Source organism: Strix uralensis, chromosome 2 (assembly GCF_047716275.1).
Source record: "Strix uralensis isolate ZFMK-TIS-50842 chromosome 2, bStrUra1, whole genome shotgun sequence".
Taxonomy (NCBI): Eukaryota; Metazoa; Chordata; class Aves; order Strigiformes; family Strigidae; genus Strix; species Strix uralensis.
In genome coordinates, this window is record NC_133973.1 from 49,793,309 (window position 1) to 49,816,417 (window position 23,109).

General features: G+C 41.4%; 1 protein-coding gene across 1 annotated transcript in view; it reads right to left on the reverse strand.

Annotated features, from left to right (window-relative positions):
* The window catches only part of PHEX (phosphate regulating endopeptidase X-linked), a 112,905-nt gene that overhangs the window by 68,196 nt on the left and 21,600 nt on the right, over positions 1-23,109 (reverse strand). The window contains exons 4-9 of the mRNA XM_074860930.1: positions 16,277-16,363; positions 14,959-15,185; positions 11,908-11,976; positions 8,387-8,503; positions 2,379-2,462; positions 1,928-2,073 (exon numbers count right to left, since the gene is read on the reverse strand). Coding sequence (XP_074717031.1) covers positions 1,928-2,073; positions 2,379-2,462; positions 8,387-8,503; positions 11,908-11,976; positions 14,959-15,185; positions 16,277-16,363 — 730 coding nt within the window. The remainder of the gene's footprint in view (positions 1-1,927; positions 2,074-2,378; positions 2,463-8,386; positions 8,504-11,907; positions 11,977-14,958; positions 15,186-16,276; positions 16,364-23,109) is intronic.

Consider the following 23,109-nt stretch of genomic DNA (forward strand, 5'->3'; position numbering starts at 1 on the left):
CCATTCTTCCCTTCACCTGAAAGAAACTTCTGGGAGTACTTTGCCAGATCACTGGGGCATGAAGCATCTTTTTGTGCTATTTTGAATAGCACCCATGCCAGCAGAGTGCTCATCTGGGAAGGGGATACACAAGGCATTGGAATAAAAGTGTCATTCAGAGATAGGAAGTTTGTAACTGAAAAGAATATGAACTTGGTGAAAGTACGTGCTTCTCCTAATGACACTGCATCTCCTGAAATGATGAGAAGTTAGTTCACATTCTAATCACTGAAGCAAATCTAAAATTTTGGAATGCTTCACTAGGAATTTGACTGGTCTAGATATTTACTGTGAGAAACAAAATTCATGTTGTTTGCATTAATTTAACCTTTAAAATATCATATGGAGAACGACAAATGAGATTACCTAAAAGAGAATATTCTTGTTAAGCTTTCAGAGTTCCCCCTACAGGAAAATGTTAGACCTCATTGTTAGGAGTTTGCATTAAGATGATTTCCTAATTTTCTCAGGCCAGATAACAAGGTTACTCCTGGAGCAGACTATGACATTTTAAGTAATGAACATTATCATCTAATAGATAAACATGATCTTTGTATCATGCAGTGACTATTTGGATGGATTTTATGTAAAAGAATTTGAGGTGTGCTTGGGTTGAGCACTATTTGCCATTTCTAACATTTTATGATGCAAATTTCTTACAGGAAGACTGAGCAGAAAACGCCTAAACCATCATCAGCTACAAGATACGTAGCATGAATATGCTGGAAATCAGACACTACTTTTGCCCGCCCTCCCGACCTGTGGGGATCAGGAAGCTGGTCTTGAGCTTTGTTGAAGGCAGACGTTGCCATTCTTTCTGGTCATTATTCCAGCCTCCCTCTGCCATGACACACAGGCTGGCTTAACTCCTCTTGAATACTCAGATTTTCCCTGAATAAGACCCTAATGGAAAAAGTCTGCAGTTATTTACTCTGTAGTTACAGAATATATTTGCATGTAAGTGTATTTGTACACAGGGAATAACTAATTCTCTGTTGTCTTGCTACACGTGCATCCTCTAAATCACCACTTTATCCCCACTGACATAACTAACTTTGAGATACAAAGCATGGACAGCCTGAACCATTTAGAAGGCTTTCTTCAGAAGATCAAGATCAGTGGCACACTAATGATATTTGTTTGAGTTTTATAAAGAAAGGATGTTTAATGTTCTGTAGGCAGAGCAATCATCTTAAGTTTTTTTATTGTTTGATCCATATGTTATTTTTTACAGGTACTGTGAATTAATGTAAACATTTTGTCACTGGAGACACAGAGCAACAATATAAGAATAAAGCTTCTGAATTAGTCTTCTGAAATGTAAATTTTGTTGTGGTCATACTGTACAATCAGAAAAGAATGATTTTTGGAGACAACAGCCTAACAATAATTTTTTTAAAGTTCAGCAACATGCCTCAGCAGAGAGCAAATTATCATGAAAATCACTTTGATGTCATCAATAATGTTGTTCTGAAATGGGATGTCATCTTCACATACACTTATTCATCACACTGCCCAAAGCTGTCTTGCTTCCCTGTGCAAAGCACATCTACTACATTTAATCTAAGCTATCTGCACTTTACCACTATATTCTACAGGTGTAAATGACTTCACAAGATACAAGACCCTATAAAAGTAAGAGGTGCTGAATGTGTCTGGAAAGAGCAGCTTTACTGCAACCCATGTTTTCCGTAAAGAAGTTGTTGAAACTGAAAATTCTCCTGCTACACACAAGTTAATATCTATATCCACATTCAGACAAAACCAAACAGACCTTTTGCCTAGAGACTTGATTCCAAGAATATCTGAAGCACCTGAACAACCCAGGAAAAGCCCAGCATTTGATGTCCCCTTATGAGCGTGGGTGAAACCATCGTAGGATCCTTACTTTTTCCTTTCATTTTCTAGTATCCTGAATAAATCTTTGAAGTACTGGGGAACACGGACAATCACATTTTCTGAAGGACCTATATCTTTGAGCTCAGGGTACAGTCTGGTGTCAATCACCTTCCTGATGTATCCCAGCCAGTCAAACTGCAATGACAAAGAGAAGGCTGGTTAAAGCAGATTATGAAGAGAGATGATTTATTAAATTGCACCTTTGAGACTAATGGCTTCAAAGCTTTACTTATTAAAAATTTAGAAACAATTGCACTTTGTCATTACACGTTTCCACAGCTCAGTGAAGTCGTAACTGTATTTAAAAAAAACATATATTGTAATTGAGTACACACATTCCTGATGACATTCCTTTAACATGCTGCTCTGCACACTAAAGGCAATTTTTATTATGTAGGTCAGACATTAAAAGAATAATTTTGCAGTTATTCCCAACTAACCTGTGGAATCATGGCACTAAGCTCCGATATATTCATTTTATTGTACATCACCTCACTTGTTCGATTCTCATATGGAATCATTATCTGGGGAGAAAAAAAAAACCACATTAAAACAAGGATTATGTTGCAGGGACCTGAACTTATACCATGACTGTCCATCATAATCCCAGTGCAGAAATATCTCACCACCTGTTTTCCAAGAATTCATGGCATTAACTTCCCTTTCTGATGACGGCATTTAGCTAGGAGAAATGGAACACAGTTCATTGTCAATTTAACTTGTTACGGGGGAATTGAACAAGCTGCATGTCTTTTTTGAAGATTTTAGACCAATTTTAGCTCTGATTATACTAAGGAAATGCATGTTGATTCATAAGAGATAAAATCACACCTAGACCATTAATACTTACTTCTCTCATCATGTCAGGTAGAAGCCAGCTCCAAACTATATGGTTTAAAAAGACAAATCTGAGATAGGGATGTTGGAAGCACATCTCATCTCTTGGATCTGAACAAGTTCTTGCTATGGCCTGACTCCATTTGAGGGAAGAGACAGATACACACAAGTTTCTCTTCATTTTACCCCACCATCCTGATTTTCATAGCAGGAAACCTGGGTATAAAGGCCAGACATGAATTAAAGCATTCTCCAACCAGGACTCTCATCTGGGTCACCAGAAGAGCCAGACCTCAGGGTCATCTGCAGTGTCAAAGTCCAAGGACATAGCAAAAGAAATCCTAAATATAAAGCAAGTTCTTTTATAACTGACAAGGAACACTCAGATTCCAAGATGGCAGTATGGTTCATAATAAAAAACCAAACCAAGTACAAGATATATCTCAAAATTTTCTCAGTGTTCAAGAGAAACAAGAATTCCCGATGGCAATTCCAGACCTGCTCTAAGGTAAATCCTATACAACAGCCTGTACGCTGTGCAGTTTAAAGAGGACAGAGATTGATGCCAGACTAACCAGACAGCTGGCAGTTCTCCAACCAAAATTCTCCAGTAAGTGTCTGCGGTTTTACTATTGCTCAAGCCACACAGAAAAAAAAATTACTTTCTTCTCCCTTTCTGCAAATTTCATTTATCTGACAAATTTTTAAACTCTTCTTGAACCCATTTGCTCCCTTCCTCTCAAAACTCTCCCCCTTCCTCCAGTAATTCAAACCTAACTGAAATCTTCCTTGTACACAACAAGCTCTCTCAAAGCATGGCACTCCTTCCTATATCTGAAGTATCTTCCCTTTATTATTGCTTTTATCTCTTTTATTATATATATTATTATATTATATATACACATTATATATTTATTATATTTATTATATTTATTATATATTTATATATATATTTTTATATATTATATATTTATATTTATATTATATATTTAAACAATATTTATTATATTATTTATATATCTCTATTATTGCTATTATCTCTTTCTATTATTGCTATTATCTCTTTCTGAGCACACAGGTTCTCCATTATATATGTTCACTTAAAACAAATGCAGCGGAACACAGGATGCATTAAAAGCCTAAATAACAAAAAGGACTCTCTCCTTTGAAATCACAGTAAGATGTTTATATAAATCATTGTGCTTGTTACAGATTACACAACAGTCTATGTTCCTGGACTCATGCCTAATATCTACATATATTTTAGGAGGATTATTCAAACTAAAGGGAAATTAGGTAATCGTGAGCGAGTATGGCTTGTTGCATAACAGTATGCATTACTGATCCTGAGGGCTGTTACGTGATCTATGTTATCTTATATGGCAACTTCACCTATATACTTTGTGGATTAAAGGTCTGTAAGACATTCATCAAGTAAAGCATTAGAGCTACCAGAGATATCAATCCATCTTCTTACCACATCACCAATAAAGAGAAGAAACATTTTTCTGGTTTTCAAGCCTATTAGGTCACAATGACGTATCTACTCATTAGTCCATCCACACTAGGTAACTGAAGCTGAATATTGGGCTTTATTTAGAGGTATGACAAAATCTCATCTCTTTCAGAGAAGAGATGGAAACACTGATTTACTACTATTGTGGATGGCCCTAAATTCTGCACACAGACATCATTAAGAAGCACCACTCCCTTCCTCCTGTGGACTGCAACAGCAGAACCTAGGGAAGTCATATGCTGCATCACCTGTCCTGTGCAACAGGCTTCTCTGTTAACAGGAGACCCAGCATTTCACAGGGGATAGCTTCTTTCCTTGGCAATATGAAGAAATACTCAGCTCAAATGGCACTTCTGCAAATCAGTATCAAGTTTGTAGCCCTAACTTTTGCTGGTTTCTGAGCATTGAGGTTAACTCTTCTCTCTAGCTTCAGAAGAAGCGGAAACAATAGAGGACTTGCAGCTCCTAGGAGCACGATTCCTGCAGTAGTCATAGTGAAACAGGGATACAGGGAAGCAGAAACGTTCCTTCAGCCTGCAACAGTCCTAATGCATAAATTAAACTCCACAAGGGGGCAAAAATGGCATCAAGTAAATCAGTCAGAACCAAATACCATATTTAAATCTGCTTAGCTTTACTAAATTCCATTGGTCCCCTCAATTAAAACTCATAGAGTTTCTTGTCTCCTCTCCCAGGATGCCCCATGAAAGCAGCTCAGGAGACAACAGTGGTGCTACTGTAACCACCACCCTCTCACTACCAAGCGCCAGTACCCCGTCTCAGTCTTGAACTGCTTTTAGACTGTTCCTCAGAGAATCAGCCTGGTCTGCTTCTTGAATACATGGTAATGTATTCTCAACATAGCTGCACAGCAGGGACTCAAATTCTGCCCAACCTTAAAATTATAGAATCACAGAATCATAGAATTATAGAATCATTTAGGTTGGAAAAAACCCTTCAGATCATCGAGTCCAACCGTAAACCTAATACTGCCAAGACCAACACTAAACCATGTGCCTAAGCACCACATCTACATGTCTTTTAAATACCTCCAAGGATGAGGATTCCACTACTTCCCTGGGCAGCCTGTTCCAATGCTTGACAACCCTTTCAGTGAAGAAATTTTTCTTAACAACCAATTTAAACCTCCCCTAATGCAACTTGAGGACATTTCTTCTTGTCCTATCACTTGTTACCTGGGAAAAGAGACCAACACCCACCTTGCTACCACCTCGTTTCAGGGAGATGTAGAGAGCAATAAGGACTCCCCTGAGCCTCCTTTTCTCCAGAACAACCCCAGTTCCCTCAGCCGCTCCTCACAAGACTTGTGCTCTAGACCCTTCACCAGCTTTCTTGCCCTTCTTTGGATGTGCTCCAGCATCTCATCGTCTTTCTTGTAGCGAGAGGGCCAATACTGAACACAGTATTTGAGGTGCAGCCTCACCAGTGCCAAGTACAGGGGGACAATCACTTCCCTAGTCCTGCTGGCCACACTATTTCTGATACAAGCCAGGATGTTGTTGGACTTCTTGGCCACCTGGGCACACTGTTGGCTCATATTCAACCAGCTGTTGACCAACACCCCCAAGTCCTTTTCCACCAGGCAGCTTTCCAGCCACTCTTCCTCAAGCCTGTAGCATTGCATGGGATTGTTGTGACCCGGGTGCAGGACCTGGCACTTAGCCTTGTTGAATCTTATACAGCTGGCCTTGGACCATCAACCCAGCCTGTCCAGATCCCTCTGCAGAGCCTTTCTACCCTCAAGCAGACCAACACTCCCACCCAACTTGCTGTCATCTGCAAACTTAATGAGGTTGCACTTGATCCTTTTGTTCAGATCATTGATAAAGATACTAAACAGAACTGGCCCCAGTACTGAGCCCTCAGGAACACCACTTGGGGCCAGCCACCAACTGGATTTAACTCCATTTACCTCAACTCTTTGGGCCCAGCCATCCAGCCTGGTTTTTACGCACCAAAAAGTACACCTGTCCAAGCCATGAGCAGACAATTTCTCCAGGAGAATGCTGTTGGAAACAGTGTCAAAGGCTTTACTAAAGCCTAGGTAGACAACATGCACAGCCTTTCCCGCATCCACTAAGCAAGTCACTTTGTCATAGAAGGAGATCAAGTTAGTCAAGCAGGCCCTGTCTTTCATAAACCCATGTTGACTGGGCCTAATCACCTGGTTGTCCTGGACATGCTGCGTGATGGCGCACAAGATGATCTGCTCCATAACCTTCTCTGGCACTGAGGTCAGACTGACAGGCCTGTAGTTCCCCAGATCCTCTTTCTGGCCCTTCTTGTAAATGGGCATCACATTTGCTAACCTCCAGTTAACTGGGACCTCCCCAGTTAGCCAGGACTGCTGATAAATGATGGAAAATGGCTTGGTGAGCACTTCCATCAGCTGCCTCAGTGGATCCCATCTGGCCTCATAGCCTTGTGTGTGTCTATGTGGCATAGCAGGTTGCTAACCATTTCCCCTTGGATTATGGGGGTTTCATTCCTCTCCCATCCCTGTCTTCCAGCTCAGGGGGCTGGGTACCCAGAGAACAATTGGTCTTACTATTAAAGACTAAGGCAAAGAAGGCATTGAGTACCTCAGTCTTTTCCTCATTCTTTGTCACTGTGTTTCCCCCTGCATCTAATAAAGGATGGAGAATCTCCTTGGTCATCCTTTTGTTGCCAATGTATTTATAGAAACATTTTGTACTGTCTCTTGGACTTTCACCCTTCTACTTTTCTCCCTGCATAACCTCACAACATCCTTGTAGTCCTCCTGAGTTGCCTGCCCCTTCTTCCAAAGGTCATAAACTCTCCTTTTTTTTCTGAGTTCCAGCCAAAGCTCTCTGTTCAGCCAGGCCAGTCTTATTCCCCGTCAGTTCATCTTTTGGAACATGGGCACAGTCTGCTCCTATGTCTTTAAGATTTTCTTCTTGAAGAATGTACAGCTTCCTGGACCCCTTCACCCTTCAGGACTGCCTCCCAAGGGACTCTGTCAACCAGGCTCCTAAACAGGCCAAAGTCTGCCCTCTGAAAGTCCGAGGTGGCAGGTCTGATGACCACCCCTCCTTACTCTCTGAGAATTGAAAACTCTATCATTTCATGATCGCTATGCCCAAGACAGCCTCCAACCACCACATCACCTCCAAGTCCTTCTCTGTTCACAAACAACAGGTCCAGTAGGGCACTTTCCCTAGTTGGTTCCCTCACCAGTTGTGTCAGGACGTTATCTTCCGCACACTCCCCAGGAACCTCCTAGACTGTTTCCTCTCCACTGTATTGTATTTCCAGTGGACATCTGGTAAATTGAAGTCCCCCATGAGAACAAGGGCTAGTGGTTGTAAGACTTCTCCCAGCTGCTTATAGAATATTTCATTTGCCTTGTTAGGTGGTCTATAACAAAGTCTCACCATAATATCTGCCTTGTCAGTCTTCCCTCTGATTCTTACCCATAAAGACTCAACCCTATTATCACCATCAGCAGAGCCTATCCCCTCTGAAGAGTTTATAGTCATCCATTGCAGCACCCCAGTTATGTGAGTCATCCTGTCATGTTTCTGTGATTGCAACTATATCATAGTTTTCCAGCTGCAGAATGGCTTCCCGTGCATTGGTGTAGATGCACGTCAGATGGGCTATTGATCCCACCACCTTTTTGTGGGGAGAAGCCCTAATTCCTACATAACTGTTCTCAGGTGCTTCCATGGTTTCTAACACATCAATAGCCCTTGCGCCTTTGCTGTCACATGGATCTCCATCTCCTACCTCTGCTGAGATGGCAGAACAAAGGACCTCATTAGCACTTTGGCATGTCGTGCCCAGGCTTATCTCTAGCAAGGCTGTTTGACTTATTAACAGTTTAAAGGACCAAGAGTATTTGGCTAAGATTTTTTCCCCTGAGAATAAAATAATCAGTTTAACAATTAACTAAGGGAGGAATATTCATCCTTTCTTCATCAGCTTCTGCTCCTTTCCTTCTGCTTCCAAAAAACACTATTGTTAAGACTGTTGATATAATGGCATTCCATTTTGAAAAAGGATTGCACTTTTTTGTAAAAGCTAGCTTCAATCCCGCATTAGATTACCAACCTCAGCTATTTTAACTTCCAGTCTTAGAACTGACTTCATATCAGATTCAGCTCGTGAGGCGTTTGCACCCAGAAGCACTGCTGTATCAACCATGAACTGCAAAAAGGCATCTCGGTACTGTAAAGAAACAAAACAAGTGAAATGAGCAGTGGATTTGCTCTTGAGCACAGCTGTAGTAGTAGACCAGAAATGCCCAGTTATAGCAAAGAGTATAATACTTTGTACTTTCATGCCCTAGCAACCAAAGTTGTGCTTTCCTTACCTTGAATGCCTGCTGTCATCAAGGAGAAAAGGAGAAATAACACTGTAAATATAATGTGCGTGACAGACAGAGATACCTGCTGTGGTTCACAGAGTATAAATGTCAGGAGATGCAAATGACACTTCTGGATTAGACTGACAACACTTATAGAGCTCTTACAATGGGGTTAGACAATGTGTATGAGTGTACACCAATATTTTATGCCAACTTATACAGTAATCAGTGTAGGACTGAAGAAGTACTTGTATACAAGTGCAAGCTTAGTGGCTGAGAAAACAGGGATGAAGGGACGCTCCACTAGGCTCTCCTCTATTCCTGCCATGACACTGCAACATATGTACGTGCTCTGCTCTGCTCTCCCTGAGCTATCCTAATAAAGCTCATTTTAGTCTTGCTGTGTATACACAAATGTTAGCAAAATACACTGTATGTAATGATTGTACTGTAGTGATTTTTGTGCTACCTCTCCCCCAGCACAATCTTTCAGAGATGTTGGAGGGAACAGATTGCTCCTCATCAAATCCTACCAGCCCACAGTCCAATAAAAGCAAAAACATATCCTAATGCATTTCCACCTTTAATCTTTTCATAGATACAATTATGTGTATCCTGGCATCCTCTAGTTTGATAGATGTGGCTAAAAAACTTGCTAACCTCTCAGGGAACTCAAAAGGGAAGCAAAACTATAAAAACTTAATCAGTAGCAATGACTTGTCCCCCATGACAACCCAAGGGGTTGTTTTCTTTGAGCTTTGGGCTGCATGTGCTGGATACTGCCCACAGGCCTTCATAGAGTGAGGGGGAAAAAGGTGCTGCCATTATCAAATATTGATACATTAAGCTTTTGATAAACATCATTGCTTCACAACTGCTGTCCACAGAAAAGCAGCAAGAAACTAAGTTGTAGCAGAGAAATCATAAAGCAGGAGGGAAAGAGGAAATGAATACTTGAAATCTGTTGAGGAACTCTTGTTCCTTTCATTAAATTAATTCAGGTCAACTTGATGATAATAACCTGTAGTGTCTCTTGAAATATGCTCAGCCTTCTGGCCTAATTGAGCCCAAGAGACAGGCCCAGAGGGCAGCTGACTGACACAGCCTGCGGACAAGATAGCTTCTGGGCTCGACTTTGTTGAGATGTTCTTGAGCTTCCGGGCACTTTGTTCATGATCTGGGAACTCCTGGGTCCCCGCCCCAACGGACATGAGGGCTCCCACTGCAACCAGGTCAGGTAAAAGCTAAGGTGAGGGCATCTCCAGCAGCTGCTAACTCTGGCAGCTGTGCTTGATCAAAGAGTGCCCACAGCCTTTCTTCTAGCTGATACCTGATCATGGAAGGTCGAGCACCCTTTGAGCCCATGCCAGAGAGAGGACTACATAAGAGCCAGGCCCAGAGCACAGCTCCCAGAAGCTGTCAACAGATGCAGCAGTTCACAAAGAAAAGGCCAGCAAACTTTGTCTGGCATACCCATCCTTAGATATGGTTGGTGCTCACATACCACAGGACATGATCTCCAGGCACTGCTGGTGTAACTGTCTCTTTGTTATTGGACTCTTGGACCCAGATGGTGCTTCATAAGGAAGGATGCAGCTCTGCAAGTCTCAGGCTGCAGGGGGTGCCTAACGCCTCTTACTAAGGCTGGGACACATGGTCTTCTAGCATGCAGGAGGTGTGCAGTTGCTGAGGAGCTGTGCTGCTGAGTGAAGGAGTTGTGAGAGGTCAGCAGACAACACAGCCTCAGAGGGGATGAGAAAGATCAACCAGCCCTGTCCTGAAACCCTGCTGCTTCAAAAGCCTGGACCTTCAGCTGCAGCAGAAGAGCAGGAGGAACTTGTGCCTATGAAACTGGAAAGTGGAAACTCCCATTGCAGTGAAGGCTGAAACTCCACTGATCTTGTAGCTGATGAGGACACAGAAGCATTATCAGTTGGAGTGCTGAGGACACAGAAGCATTATCAGTTGGAGTGTTGTGGCTGAGCCTGAGCCCCTCAGGACCACTAGAAGGAAGAAGCAAGTGACAGCGGTAAGAGACTCACTACTGCAGGAGATGGAGGCCCCCATCTGCCAACCTGATTTGTCATGTAGGGAGGTTTGCTGTTCACTTGGGGTATCACATTCAGGAGGCTTCCAAGGCTTATCCAGCCCTTTGACTACAATTCCCCACTGCTTTTTCTGGTAGGCACCAATGCTATTGCCAGGGGTTGACCTGTATCAAATATCAAGCATGACTACAGGGCTATAGGGACAGAGGCCTCAGGAGGACATGATGGATCTTGCAGGTTAATGTCTGGTTGCTCAGCTGGCATCAGCAGCAGAGATTTGGTTTCTGTGATCATGGGACCCTCTGAGAGTTCACAGCTACTTGGAAGAGATGGGATCCATTTAACTAAATAGGGCAAGAGTATCTCTGCCAACAGACTGGCCAATGTGGTAAGGAGAACTTTAAACTAGAAACAATGGAGGGGGGAGTGATTCCTCAAGAAACAACTAAGGAAGGTGTGGATAGGGTAGGCAAGCCAAGGGCCCAGGGTGATGGGAAAAGAGGGGACATAACAATCAACAAAACTGAAATGGAACCCCTTTGAGGGTAGGTATATAAAGAAGGAAGTGCCTGAAGGACAGCCTTATACAGGAAGCTCTCAAGGCCATACTGAAGAATCAACATGACTGAGTGTCCCTTGGAAATAGCTTTACACTACTGCACACAGCTTAGGGAACAAACAGGAGTTAGAAGTCTGTGTGGAGTTACAAGTACATAACAGCAAAAGAAAGACTAGGGACAACATGGATCTGCTGCTAAATGGAGCAGGATGACAAATGACACTGAAAAGGCCAAGACATTCAGTGCTAACTGTGCTCCAGTCTTTACTGGTAAGGTTGAGCTGAATGATCAGGTCCAGAGGGTTGTGATCAGCAGCGCAAAGTCCAGTTGGAGGCCAGTCACTAGTACTATACTCCAGAGGTCAACCCTGCTTGAGCAGAGGGGCTGGACAAAATGAACTGCAGAGGCCCCTTCCAAGGGGGAAGAAAAGCAGGGGGGGATGCCAAATCTTACAAAAAATTTAATTTGAGAAAATTTGCAAGAGTGTTTGTGGTAGTGATGTTTGTAGTGGTGTTTTCTGATAGAAGATATCCTGAAAAATCCAAATCTAAATAAACCAAAACCCTTTCTCAGTTTGGAGCTCAACAAAACAAAAGCAACAATGAAAAAAACTGAGGGGAAAAATGGTCACTCTGATTTCCAGTTAATAATACTTACAGACTTGGCTTCTGTGGTGTTTTCTAGGTAATCCTCTCGGGATGCAAGAGAGAGGCTTGCTTGGTCAAGCTGTTAAAAATAACAAAAAGCGAGGTAAACAAAAATAGAGGTAAATTCATCAGAATTCAAAGGTAGCCCTATAGGCAACCCTTGGAAGGGTTCATGTTTTTCTGGCAATTATGGTAGATGTGTATTAATATCTAATACATAATACACTGCACCAGCCAGAGTTCCATAGGATTTCAAACAACAGAAAAATGCTATACTGTGCTGACAGCCATTAGCTGTTGTGTATCTGGAAAGCATCACTAGCCTTCCTTGACTGAAATTGAGGTTACGCTTTTGAGCTTCACCTTAGACCAGCACTGAGTGTTGTATTTGGCTTTTTGAACAGATGTACTCAAACACCTGGATACCAGCCACAGAAATGATTGTATGCATGCACAGGAAATTGTTATGCCTCCCGTACATTAGCTAAAGATGTCTGGTAGGTCCAGATGGATCTTTGACTTTCACTTATCTTTTTGATCTAAATGTGGATCAAATTTGTTGGTCTACAGTCAGCCTAATATTGGAATAATGTCTTCAAGGTAATTTCTAAACCAGTCCTGAAATTTCACTGAGATCTGTACTTAGACTTTTGAGTGAAAATACTACATGGGAGTATGTGCACTCTGTTTCAAGTTCCTAACCAGGCAAAACTCAGTGCAGCATATATCTTAAAATTAGTACTGGAAACTCAGATTTCCCAAAACACTTCAATGAGATGAGGTTAGGTTAGGGTATGGAAGCCAAAGCTGAAAACATAATTCAACCAGCTTCCAAACTGAGTAAGATACTGATTGGAGCAGAAATAACAGTTTCGATGTTCTAAAATTATTATTTTGGTGCTTTTTTTTTTTTAAGATAAGTCTAGTGAAGAGAGATTGTATTTATTCATACAATTTCACATAAGTCTTTTTTATTCTAAAACCTACACCATTTATATTTCACATTTTCTACATTTATAAAAATGACCTAAATAAATACAACTTAGAATCTGAAATGAATTAACAAATATCATCTTTTCCTCTACTGGCTGATGTTCTCAACCTTTAAAATATACCATAAACAAATAAAACAAATCATGCACTAAAAGGAGAGTATCTGTGATACTCAGTACAACTCTGATTCTTTGAAAAACACTATCACCTTCTTTTTTCAGCATATTGAAACAAAAAGAATATACTCTTATGTTTTGCATATGTGTGTCCTGGTAACAGTTAACTTCAGATTATTTGGTCTATTTCAATTATGTGACTGTTACATGAAATGCTCATCCAAATTTTCCTGGCTTAAGAGTTAGATTTGACAACCCATTGAAACCAAGAAAGCACAAACATGAGAAACAAACAAAAAAGTTAACCAACTTCTTCAGGCCTCAAGAACAAAAGATCATGTTGAACATTGAGCAAAGTTTTATTTGGAGTTTTTACTTTTTTCTGATCCATTCATGATTTTGCAATGCTGAACAAAAAGAATTTTGCAATAGAGACATTTTCACAAGCAGATTGAAATACTCCATGGTACATCTACACTCCTGGGAATTTGTTAAAACACAAAGTAGAATACTGGCCTATGCATTCTGCAGATCAAGTTCTTAATCAAATTAGCAACAACAGAATACCCTATGGTATAGTATATTATTCACAGCATGTGGTGCTTCAGTTATTTAGATACCTAATTCTTAGGTATCTCAGGTGCCACTAAGCATACTGAGTGAAGATACTGCTAAGTATAATTCATTTCCAAGAGATCAGCAATAAGGATATAACTGCTCAGCCCTTTGCTGACAGGTGACTTGGACTGAAATATTATGGCAGGAGATACCTAAATATCTCTCCTGATTCTATTGTTTCAGTTCTTTTAAACAAATCTCCAGCCAAAGCAATGCTGACAGGATCTGAACAGCATCTTAGCAGAATGACATCTTTAATAGAGTGAACTGTTGATCTGTTGTTGACTTGACTATTCAGGATAATGTCGTAGAGATGGGGAAAAGTTGCCCTTCAATTTTATACCAGTTAAATGCCTCAGTCAAAAGGTATTTTAAAGAACTCAGAATTGACATCCACTCCAGTACCACCGCAGTTAACTGTTGTTTGATCCCCCAAAACAATGTATTCTTAGCTACATTCCTACAGCTAGCCAAGATGCTAGCAACATCAGGATCATAGATCCTATTTTGCTGTGATGAATGGCATCATAACTTTCTTCTTTGTCCCTTCTCTCTTGCCTTCATAAATTACTTTCTTGTAGCAGGGGAGGGTTGGTTTACTCTGGCTACTCATCTCTCCTTAAACAACAGTGCTTTTGGCCCAGATACTCCGTCTTTCCATGGTGACATCTCACAGTAATACAATTCTCTCTGGAGTTTTGTCAGACTACAGTGAGGCAACATTTCTTGGGTCTTTTTCTCACTAATCTAAACTGTTGTGTAATGCTATGCACTGTTAACAAACTGGTAATGCTTTGGTCCAAAAGCAATAGCATTTCAGTAAAAGGGTAAATTCTGCATTTCAGGTTTAGAAGTGTTTGGGATACACCTGTGTTTTAAGGTGCTGTATAAGCACAAGATAATGTGTTTCCATCTCAAGAAAAATAGCTTAAGTTCAAAATATCTGCTACGGATGCACCATTCTTCATCTCCACACACAAAAAATATTCTTCATGCAACTGATGAGTCATAAGCAGCACCCAGAACAACCCCAGGACTAGATAGCCACCTTCCTCATTTTCATGCACATAGACCCTGGACATTGGTCCACTGGGAACATATTTTACCTTTTTTTTGCTATTTGAAAGGAGAAAATATCCTGTACAGAAATATTTTTCAATAGTGTGTGGTTCCTAGTGGCTTCTTCCCATAAATTGGCACTTATGTACATCTGTAAGTCAGTAGATAATAGCAACAATAATCAAGTGTAAAGATTTGGCATCTAAACATGTTTTTAAAAGAATTAAATCACAAAACACTATGCAAAGTAACCTATTAGATATGCTATATTTTACCTTCAGGATGTACCGATTGGAGATTTTGTCATCAGCAGCCACGTATAAACGGATGAAGACAGAGTTACTGTATTGACCACGAAGCGTTGCCAAGGCTTGGACTAAGCTAAACCTCCTTTCTGACCACAGCCCTTCAGTTCCAATGTTAGATTCCAGCACAGGCCAGCGGAAAGGTGAATGCCTCAGTATACTTAACAGGGGTTTCACGTCGGCTTTTTCAATTTTATCTGGAATGTCAGAGTGTGACAACAATTACATTCCAGGCAATTCAAATCCAGCAGCAGCCACACGAGACACAAAGATTTATTGGCGTTGATTGATTTCTAGGCAAGACAAAACACAATAGCTGAAACTCAAAGCCTCTGCTCTGCCTGTGAGCACGGAAGCGCAGGAGTCCAACCCAGTTTATCTGCATCAAGTATAAGAGAGACAAATCAGTGCCTTTCAAAAAAGGCAAATGGCTGGAATTAAGTCAATTATTAAAAACATCCCTTGCTTAGAAACTAGCATAGAAACTTCACTGTTTCTGAGAGTGGGTTATTGTACATAATCAACGCTAGAGGGGTCAGAGTCTTGGCACCAAGGCTGCAGGACAGGCCATCTCAATTGCTGACAGTCAGTCTCAGGCCGTGCTGGAAGAAAACTGCACAGGAAATAAAGTCTAAATGAGTCAGAAGGACAAAGGGCACTTTGAAGGACAAAGCCCACGCCCTTCCAACTCATCTTTCATCCATGCAGCTACATAAAGGTAGTGATGTGTCCCGGCCTAGTGTACATCACCTTACAACAACATTTACAAGCTCAGGAAAAGCACTTCGCAAATGTGGCTATAGGGCTTCCTGCCCAAACTTCTTTGACGTGCAGATAACTTGAAGCTAAAGAGTCCAGGGATGTCTATACCCAGTTGTGTGGGAGTGTTTTGATTAAATGGATTTAGAGAAAGGTAGAAGGTGCTGAGCAACAGGCTCTTGAAAAGCATCAGTATGAGAATTTCACCAGAGTGTTCCTCTGATTTCCCAGGCACTATCCCCACAGACCCAGGGCATGGTTTTGACATCTTTTTGCACAGATAAATATCCCTTCACAATTCCCTGACAAGCAGACGTCTCTGTAAAACTGACTTCTTGTGCCTTGTTGTACCTTAGTCTCGATAGCCAGCTTCAGCAACGGGTGGAAGACCCTCTGCATTCAGTTGAATCCAAATCAGCGAAGTCTGTGTGTCTGCACAAAGCTTCACAGAGCTCAGTAGAGAGCAAAAAAGCCTGCCTTTATAAACACAGGTAATGCATATGTGTCCCTCTCAAATCAGGTCACTTACTCTCATTCATGCAGGATGCATAAAGGATCTTGGCCTTCTGTACAGCTTCACTGTCTCGTCTTTTGCTGATAGGTTTCTCAAGCAATGCTGAAAAAAAAGAAATTTTTTTTAATACATTGGAAAATGTAGGAACTGTCTGTTTATTTGCTTTAATCATAGCATTTGTTTAATTAAGGATGAGCTTCCACATGTATTTTCTTAAGCAGTTAACACAAACATAATTGTACTTTTTTCGATCCCCAACAGAGAAGTAACTTTTTATTTATATATTTTTAAGAGGACTGATTTAAGCCAGTTGACAGATACTGCTTATTAGTCATCCTCACAAACTGCCACCCTCAGCAAACTGAGGGGACAGGAATTGTGGGGCAAGGGTGGGAACCATCGCACAGGGCAGGGAGTCAGGAATTCTTTCAAGTGGCTCAGTCTCTGGTGCTGGTACACTGTGAAATGGGGGTCTAACAGAGAAGGTGACAGGATCCCAGGACCAAGACTGCTGGTGTTCACTTTTGCCAGCTCTGCTGCTGCTGAAAGCAGCAAAGAACTGTCCTGTTGTCTGTCAAACACACACAACCTCAGTCCTGTAAATGACACAGAAGGCCAAGTGTCCAACTACTATCTGAAATGCTGCAGTATATAGCTCCCTCACACTATAGGTGTCAACCTCCTCCAAACTAGCTTTCTAAGCTGTCATCCCTCTACATTCCTTGCATTCCTCACATTATGTTATGGAAGTGAAATAGCATGAAAAGTGCATCTGAATCTCAGCAGTCCACTCTCAGCTGCTTCAAGCCATTCTATCCAAGTTGTGCATCAGCCATGGTGCAGCTGCAGATACACATACCGACTTCTTGTGCCTTGTTGTACCTTAGTCTCGATAGCCAGCTTCAGCAATGGGTGGAAGACCCTCTGCATTCAGTTGAATCCAAATCAGCGAAGTCTGTGTGTCTGCACAAAGCTTCACAGAGCTCAGTAGAGAGCAAAAAAGCCTGCCTTTATAAACACAGGTAATGCATATGTGTCCCTCCTCTTCTAAATGCAGAAGCAGCTTAGCTTCAGTGAGATCTATTAACTCAGGTACAGGACACCACGAGCACTTCCATGGCCAAGAGAAGCAGGGTAGTACTTAAGTACAGCACAGAAACAGGGCTAGCTAACCCTGTTGGACCTCACCTGTTTTTGTAAGACCCAAACAGATCCTGCACAGCATTACCTTATTGTTACTGGGACCACTGGAGAGAGTGGCTTTGCTGGAACCATCCCAAGTCCCTCCAGTTTTATGCTCAGCCAGAGCTAAAAAGCCTTGAAAACTTCAAGAGTGCTTTCTCTGTACTGTACTCCCCAGTGCTCTGGGTTTCACATGAGCAAAGGCGCAGTGCAAATTGGCCCTGCATAGTGCTGTGCCTAAGAAACATGCCCCACACAAAAGGGGGAACAAAGTGCAACTCAAGATTCCCAGTGGCATGCCAAAGCAGGGGCCATTGGGACTTCATAACACCAGTCATGGCAAAACCGAACCGCTTCCACATGGAGCTTTATCAGGTGTCAATTCAATGTTATTCTTCTCTGTCAGTACTGGTTGGGATGATGCAGAGTACTGAAGAGCTGTGGTGCTGCCATTCAAAAGCAGCACCCTCCTGCAAACAGGTGGCAGCTGCTCACTCTCCAGCCCCTGCCCTTTCCAGCAGCTCACCAGAGTCCTCTCTCCAGTGTCACCTCTCATGGGAGGTAAAAGTCCAGCTGGGTGGTACCACTAGATTCCGTAGCTGAGAACAGTCTGCATTTGCACTGCTCCACTCAATATTAGGAGACCACTGCTGGAGGTACAATTCAAAGGTGTTTATTTCCCAGGATTTCCCTAGCACCTTGAAGGACCTGCCATGCCGCACCTCTCAGATATTCCCCACCTGTGCTCATGTGCTCAGGGGACCATACAGCTGACCTCAAAGTGTTTATTAGTCAAAGAATACCCTAGCAGTGAGCAAATGCCACTTGTTCTCTCCCTCCAATCCCTTTTCTCCTTAAAAACCAAACCAAAACAAAACCCAACTCATTTGCTTGGATCCTTGAGAGATGTACTGAGATCATTACCTTTTAGTCATGGATAAGATTTTCTCTAAAAATACTGGCAGACAGGATTCCCAATAGCTTTGGTTTCAAATCCTCAAACTGTTAATATTTCTCAGCTTGTTAAATACAATATAATGCCAATCATTGACACATATCCTTGGTTGCACAGTTCTTAGCAGAATAATCAGACCTGTTCATGTTTTAAGAATGGCATTTAAAAAGAAACTATAAATGAAACCTCCGCAATACTAAGGATGAAATTCCACTCCTATTAAAGCCAATGCAATAACTTCTGTTCCTTGCCAGTGAGCTGCACAGCCATGAAATTCTGAAGCTAATAAAATTCAACTCTAAAGCCCAGCTAAAGCTCAGGAGAGATACAGAGGATGAGATCAAATAAAATAAAGTAACTCTAGGAATACACCTGCATAAACTCCTGTTAAAATCAGACCTGATGTTTTCCCATCAAACCATCTCATTATGTGACAGAACTAAGTTGCAACACTACCTGAACTATTACAAAGAATGAGGTGGGACAGATGCTGTCAATTTGCTCAGAATTAATTTATGAAGAAAATTCCTGGTTCTGATGATGTAAAATCCAGTGATCAAACATGAAAGCCTTAATAAGATGGTTGAATCCTGTGGACACTGAAACAGGGGATGTGATCCATGAGCACTCTTTAGGCTGAGGTTCCTCAGCCTTAACCTCAAGCTTTCAGAAAGATTTAGAAGCTCAGTCCTTGAGCATTGGTCACATCCACTTGATTTCTGTATTAGCTAGTATAAAATCCAAATACAAGGTTTAGAAATTTGCTTCTTATTTAACTCACAGATACGTACAGGCTTTACATGTCCTCGAATATTTAAATTCTTCTTAAAGAAGAGCAGCAATAAAAGGCAAGAAGTGATGCATACTAATCAAGAATATGAATAAACAATTAGTCTATCTACAGGTTGCTGTATCCATGGAAAGAAAGTCACTACTGTGATTGAAATCAATGTAGACACATCAAGCTATCTTCAAATTAGCAATGTCAGGTACTGTGAGTAGCCTGGCCATAATAGTAGGCTGTGACAGCCTCCCTCCTGCACTGAGCATATCTAATTGTGTGGGTCAGTGCACAGTGAGCTCTGCAGTGCCATGTTTTGAAGGGCTGCCACTCAGAGTCTCTGCTCTCCAAGGACCTCCATGAGTGGAGCAGATCTGCCTCAGTGCTATCCTGTACTCTCACTGGCACAGATAGGCACTCTCTGAACAGTGAGTGCTCCATCTCTTGACATGCAACATAGCATTTCAGGCTCTCATCTACACTAAGGGAAATGCCAGCCAGTGACCCACAGAGGGCAAATCCAGCCCTTCTGAAAAAATTTGACTCTTAACTGTAGCTGGCTGGGAGGACAGTCTTTCCACCGTGAAAAAAATTTATGGCTTCAGGTATTTTCTGTTTGGACACCAGAATGAAGGCAAAACCTATAAGGTCTTCCAAGGGATAGGAAGAGAAAGACCACCACAGATCAGTTAATGTTCAGCCTCATGAGATATCCATAGACCTCCTGTTTAGCTCCCTGCTCTGCCTTTCGAAGCACTTGCTCTCAGCCCTCACTAGGGGATTGCGTGTATTCATACAAATCAACTGACAAGTTCAGTCTAGTAGGCTTTTCTTAAGACCAGTACCTGAAATTAAAAACTGTGGCCAAGTTAGGGAGATCAGGGTTACCAGCACTTTGACTAAAGCGGCTTACTCAGCGCTGAAAAGGACATTGAGTTTGTTGTTCTTGAGGCTTTTTTCTTTTTTTTCTTTTTCTTTTAAATCAGTTTTCATGTTTCAAAATGAAAAGCTCCAATTCCCTAAAGCAATCTTCCATTTTAGGACTCCAAACATTAACTGAATTCAACTTGAATCTATAGACATCTTCAATAGACCAAAAAATATATCCTTTGCCAGATTCACTGACTGTGAAAGAAATTTTATCCAGTGTCAATCAGCATCTTTTAGCTTCATCTTTAAATAAGAATTTTTAGGAGCAAATGGCTTTGACCAGACTAGGAAACACACAGCACTCCAATTATATTAAAAAAACCCCAACCTTGAAATAATAGTTCATTTGTTAGCTCCCAGTTAAATATTACAGTGCTAGAGATGAAATAACAATCTAGCTGCAGAGATTAAAAGAACCCCACAATCTAAGATGATTTACAACCCTCTGAAAGAGCACAAAATCATTATTAGCAGCAACCAAAATTTAAGAATTTATTGCTGCTACTGACTTACAACACTAGCCTGCCACAAATGCAAAGCAGGATATCATAGTCAAAAATCACCAGAACATGCAAAGAGAACTAGATTAGTTTAGGCCACCTTGAATATAAAGTCTGTGATCAAGTTTCCCTAGCCTAATATAAAGTACATGTTTGAATGGCTGCTCTAGCAAAGCAGCTCTTTTCAGTCATGTCTTTTACTTTCTTCACTTTCAAATTAATTCCAAAGTCATTCTCTTCAGGATAAAAGGAATCTTGGCCTGCTTTACTGATCTTAGCACCTCATTGTCCATGTTTCTGTATGCACAGGATGCCCAGATGCAAGATTTATGTTTCCCTTCACATAAAACCTAGTTATGGCAAGTGTCAAAACCTATTGGTAATTCTGCTCCTCAGTGCTGAAATAACATAACATCTCATTAAGGAACTACCACTTGCACAGTCAGAAACTGCCTAAAGGTGTTTCTCATATCCTAAACTTTCTGAGGTTGCAAATTGCTTCATCATTCATTTTCTTCTACCAAGGGGCTGAGGGCAAGGAGATTCCCACTGCAAACCAAAGTTTTTATACTTCTGGCAACCCAGATCAGGCAGGTTTGCATCATTGCTCTCCTTGTCTCTTGTACAAAACACAAAGACTCAGCATAGCCAACAAAAAAACACTCTATAGCTGGGAATGATCCTCAGTTGTCTGAATTGTAGATGTTCAGACAGACAGTCAAGTTAAAAAAGCCACATCTGGGGCGGGGGGGGGGGGGGGGGGGGGGGGCGGGCTGGGGTTGGGAAGGGAAGGAAGTAAGTTTATACTAAGATCCCTTCAGACAGTTCTTTTCCAGGACAAGAGAGATAAAAAAGGCCAGCTTCCTGTGGTTCACTACCCTGCAGTAAATAGCAATCATCTGCTGTTAAAAGTGAGAGCAAGGCACTTTACAAAGTAAGCTTTGCTAGGGTGTGTGTCTGTTTATTTAACTGCATACTATTCTGAAGCTGCTAAGGATAGTCTTGTGGCTAAGTGTTACCTTTAATCTTACTTTCCATTTCTAGCCCTTGTTGATTTTCCAGCCTACTGTTTTACACAGCTTCACTTTGGTTTTCAACCACTGTATTTTATTTATGGCACTGAGAAATCCTGTACCTTTTCCTCTTCTGGCTTGGAGTGCATGAAAAAGGGATTGTACAGCCAGATTTGCAGGGAAAAGAAACACTCATACCATTTATTCAGATTAGGAATGTTGATTCAATTTATCAGTGCCCTGATCTGCAGATTGTATGTATTCTGTATGCTATCAGTTAGTTTTTTACATATACAGTTGAGTTGCATTCCTGAGAGACACTATGTGATTGGCTAAGCTTATTTTTTATTCTAGAGAGATAAATGTAAGTTTTCTCTGCACTTTCCAACCCTAGATATAGAGAATACACTGTGCTAGTAAAGATAGTAGCATTTTCCGTTCATTTTTGTCCTTATCCTTTTACAAACATTTGCTGTATGTGGAAAATGCAAACTGAAGTGTTTGCACAGTGATTTCTGCTGATGATCTGATCTGAAATACATTAAAATGCTTTGTATCTTGAAGAAAACCAACTGCATGTGCAAATATCCCAATGGGAATATGCTCGGACTTTAAACAAAAAAAAAGCCATACAAGAACCTCAAGGGGACATCCCATTTCCTGGGAAGTTGTAACCCTGGAGGAGTGAAAAGCTAGAAGCAGACAATTCACCATAAACTTCCAGGGCAATGATAGGGCAAATAGTGTCTTGGGTTGCAAAAACAGAGAAGTATCAAAGGGGGGAGATGATCTTATTGTTGTACACAGGCCGGTGAGACAGACTGTAACGATACCTGCCCTTCAGTTGTCCATATTTTAAAATGGACAGGGTGCAGATAAACATCACACCACTTGGGTGTTTCTTTGGGTGGAGTGGCTTGAGAAATAGAAAGGGTGGGGGGGGAAAGCCACGCAGTGAGGGACCATGATTTGTATCACAAGAGAGAGTGGAATGGTGACAGGATTACAGTATGAAAGTACTTCACCATTAGAATACGCTTGGTGCCAGAGAGGTCTTTAGCCTATTGAAAAAAGGCACAAAGCAAGCCAACAGTTGGAAGATGAAGACAAATTCAGCAGTGACAGTGATTAACCACTGAAGCCAAGCAATGAGAGGAGATAGTGGCTTCTCCGCCCCTTAACATCTTCAAGACTTGATGGTTTTTTGGAAGATAAGCTTTAGACCAATGTGAATTATGTTTTATCCCAGTGCAAGCTATTGAGCTGTATTACATGGGTAATGTAATTGTCTGTGACACAGGAAAGGTCAAAGGAGATAATCTAATGGTTACTCCTGGCACTGCACTCTATACATTTAGGATAAGGATCTCAAAGAACTCTTAGAGATGTGGGACCAAGGAGATACAGCCATTAGTCTTGTTGCAGATAAAGAAAGTGGGCCACAGAGGATTAATTCCTCTTTATCTAAGTCATGTCAGAGACTTACT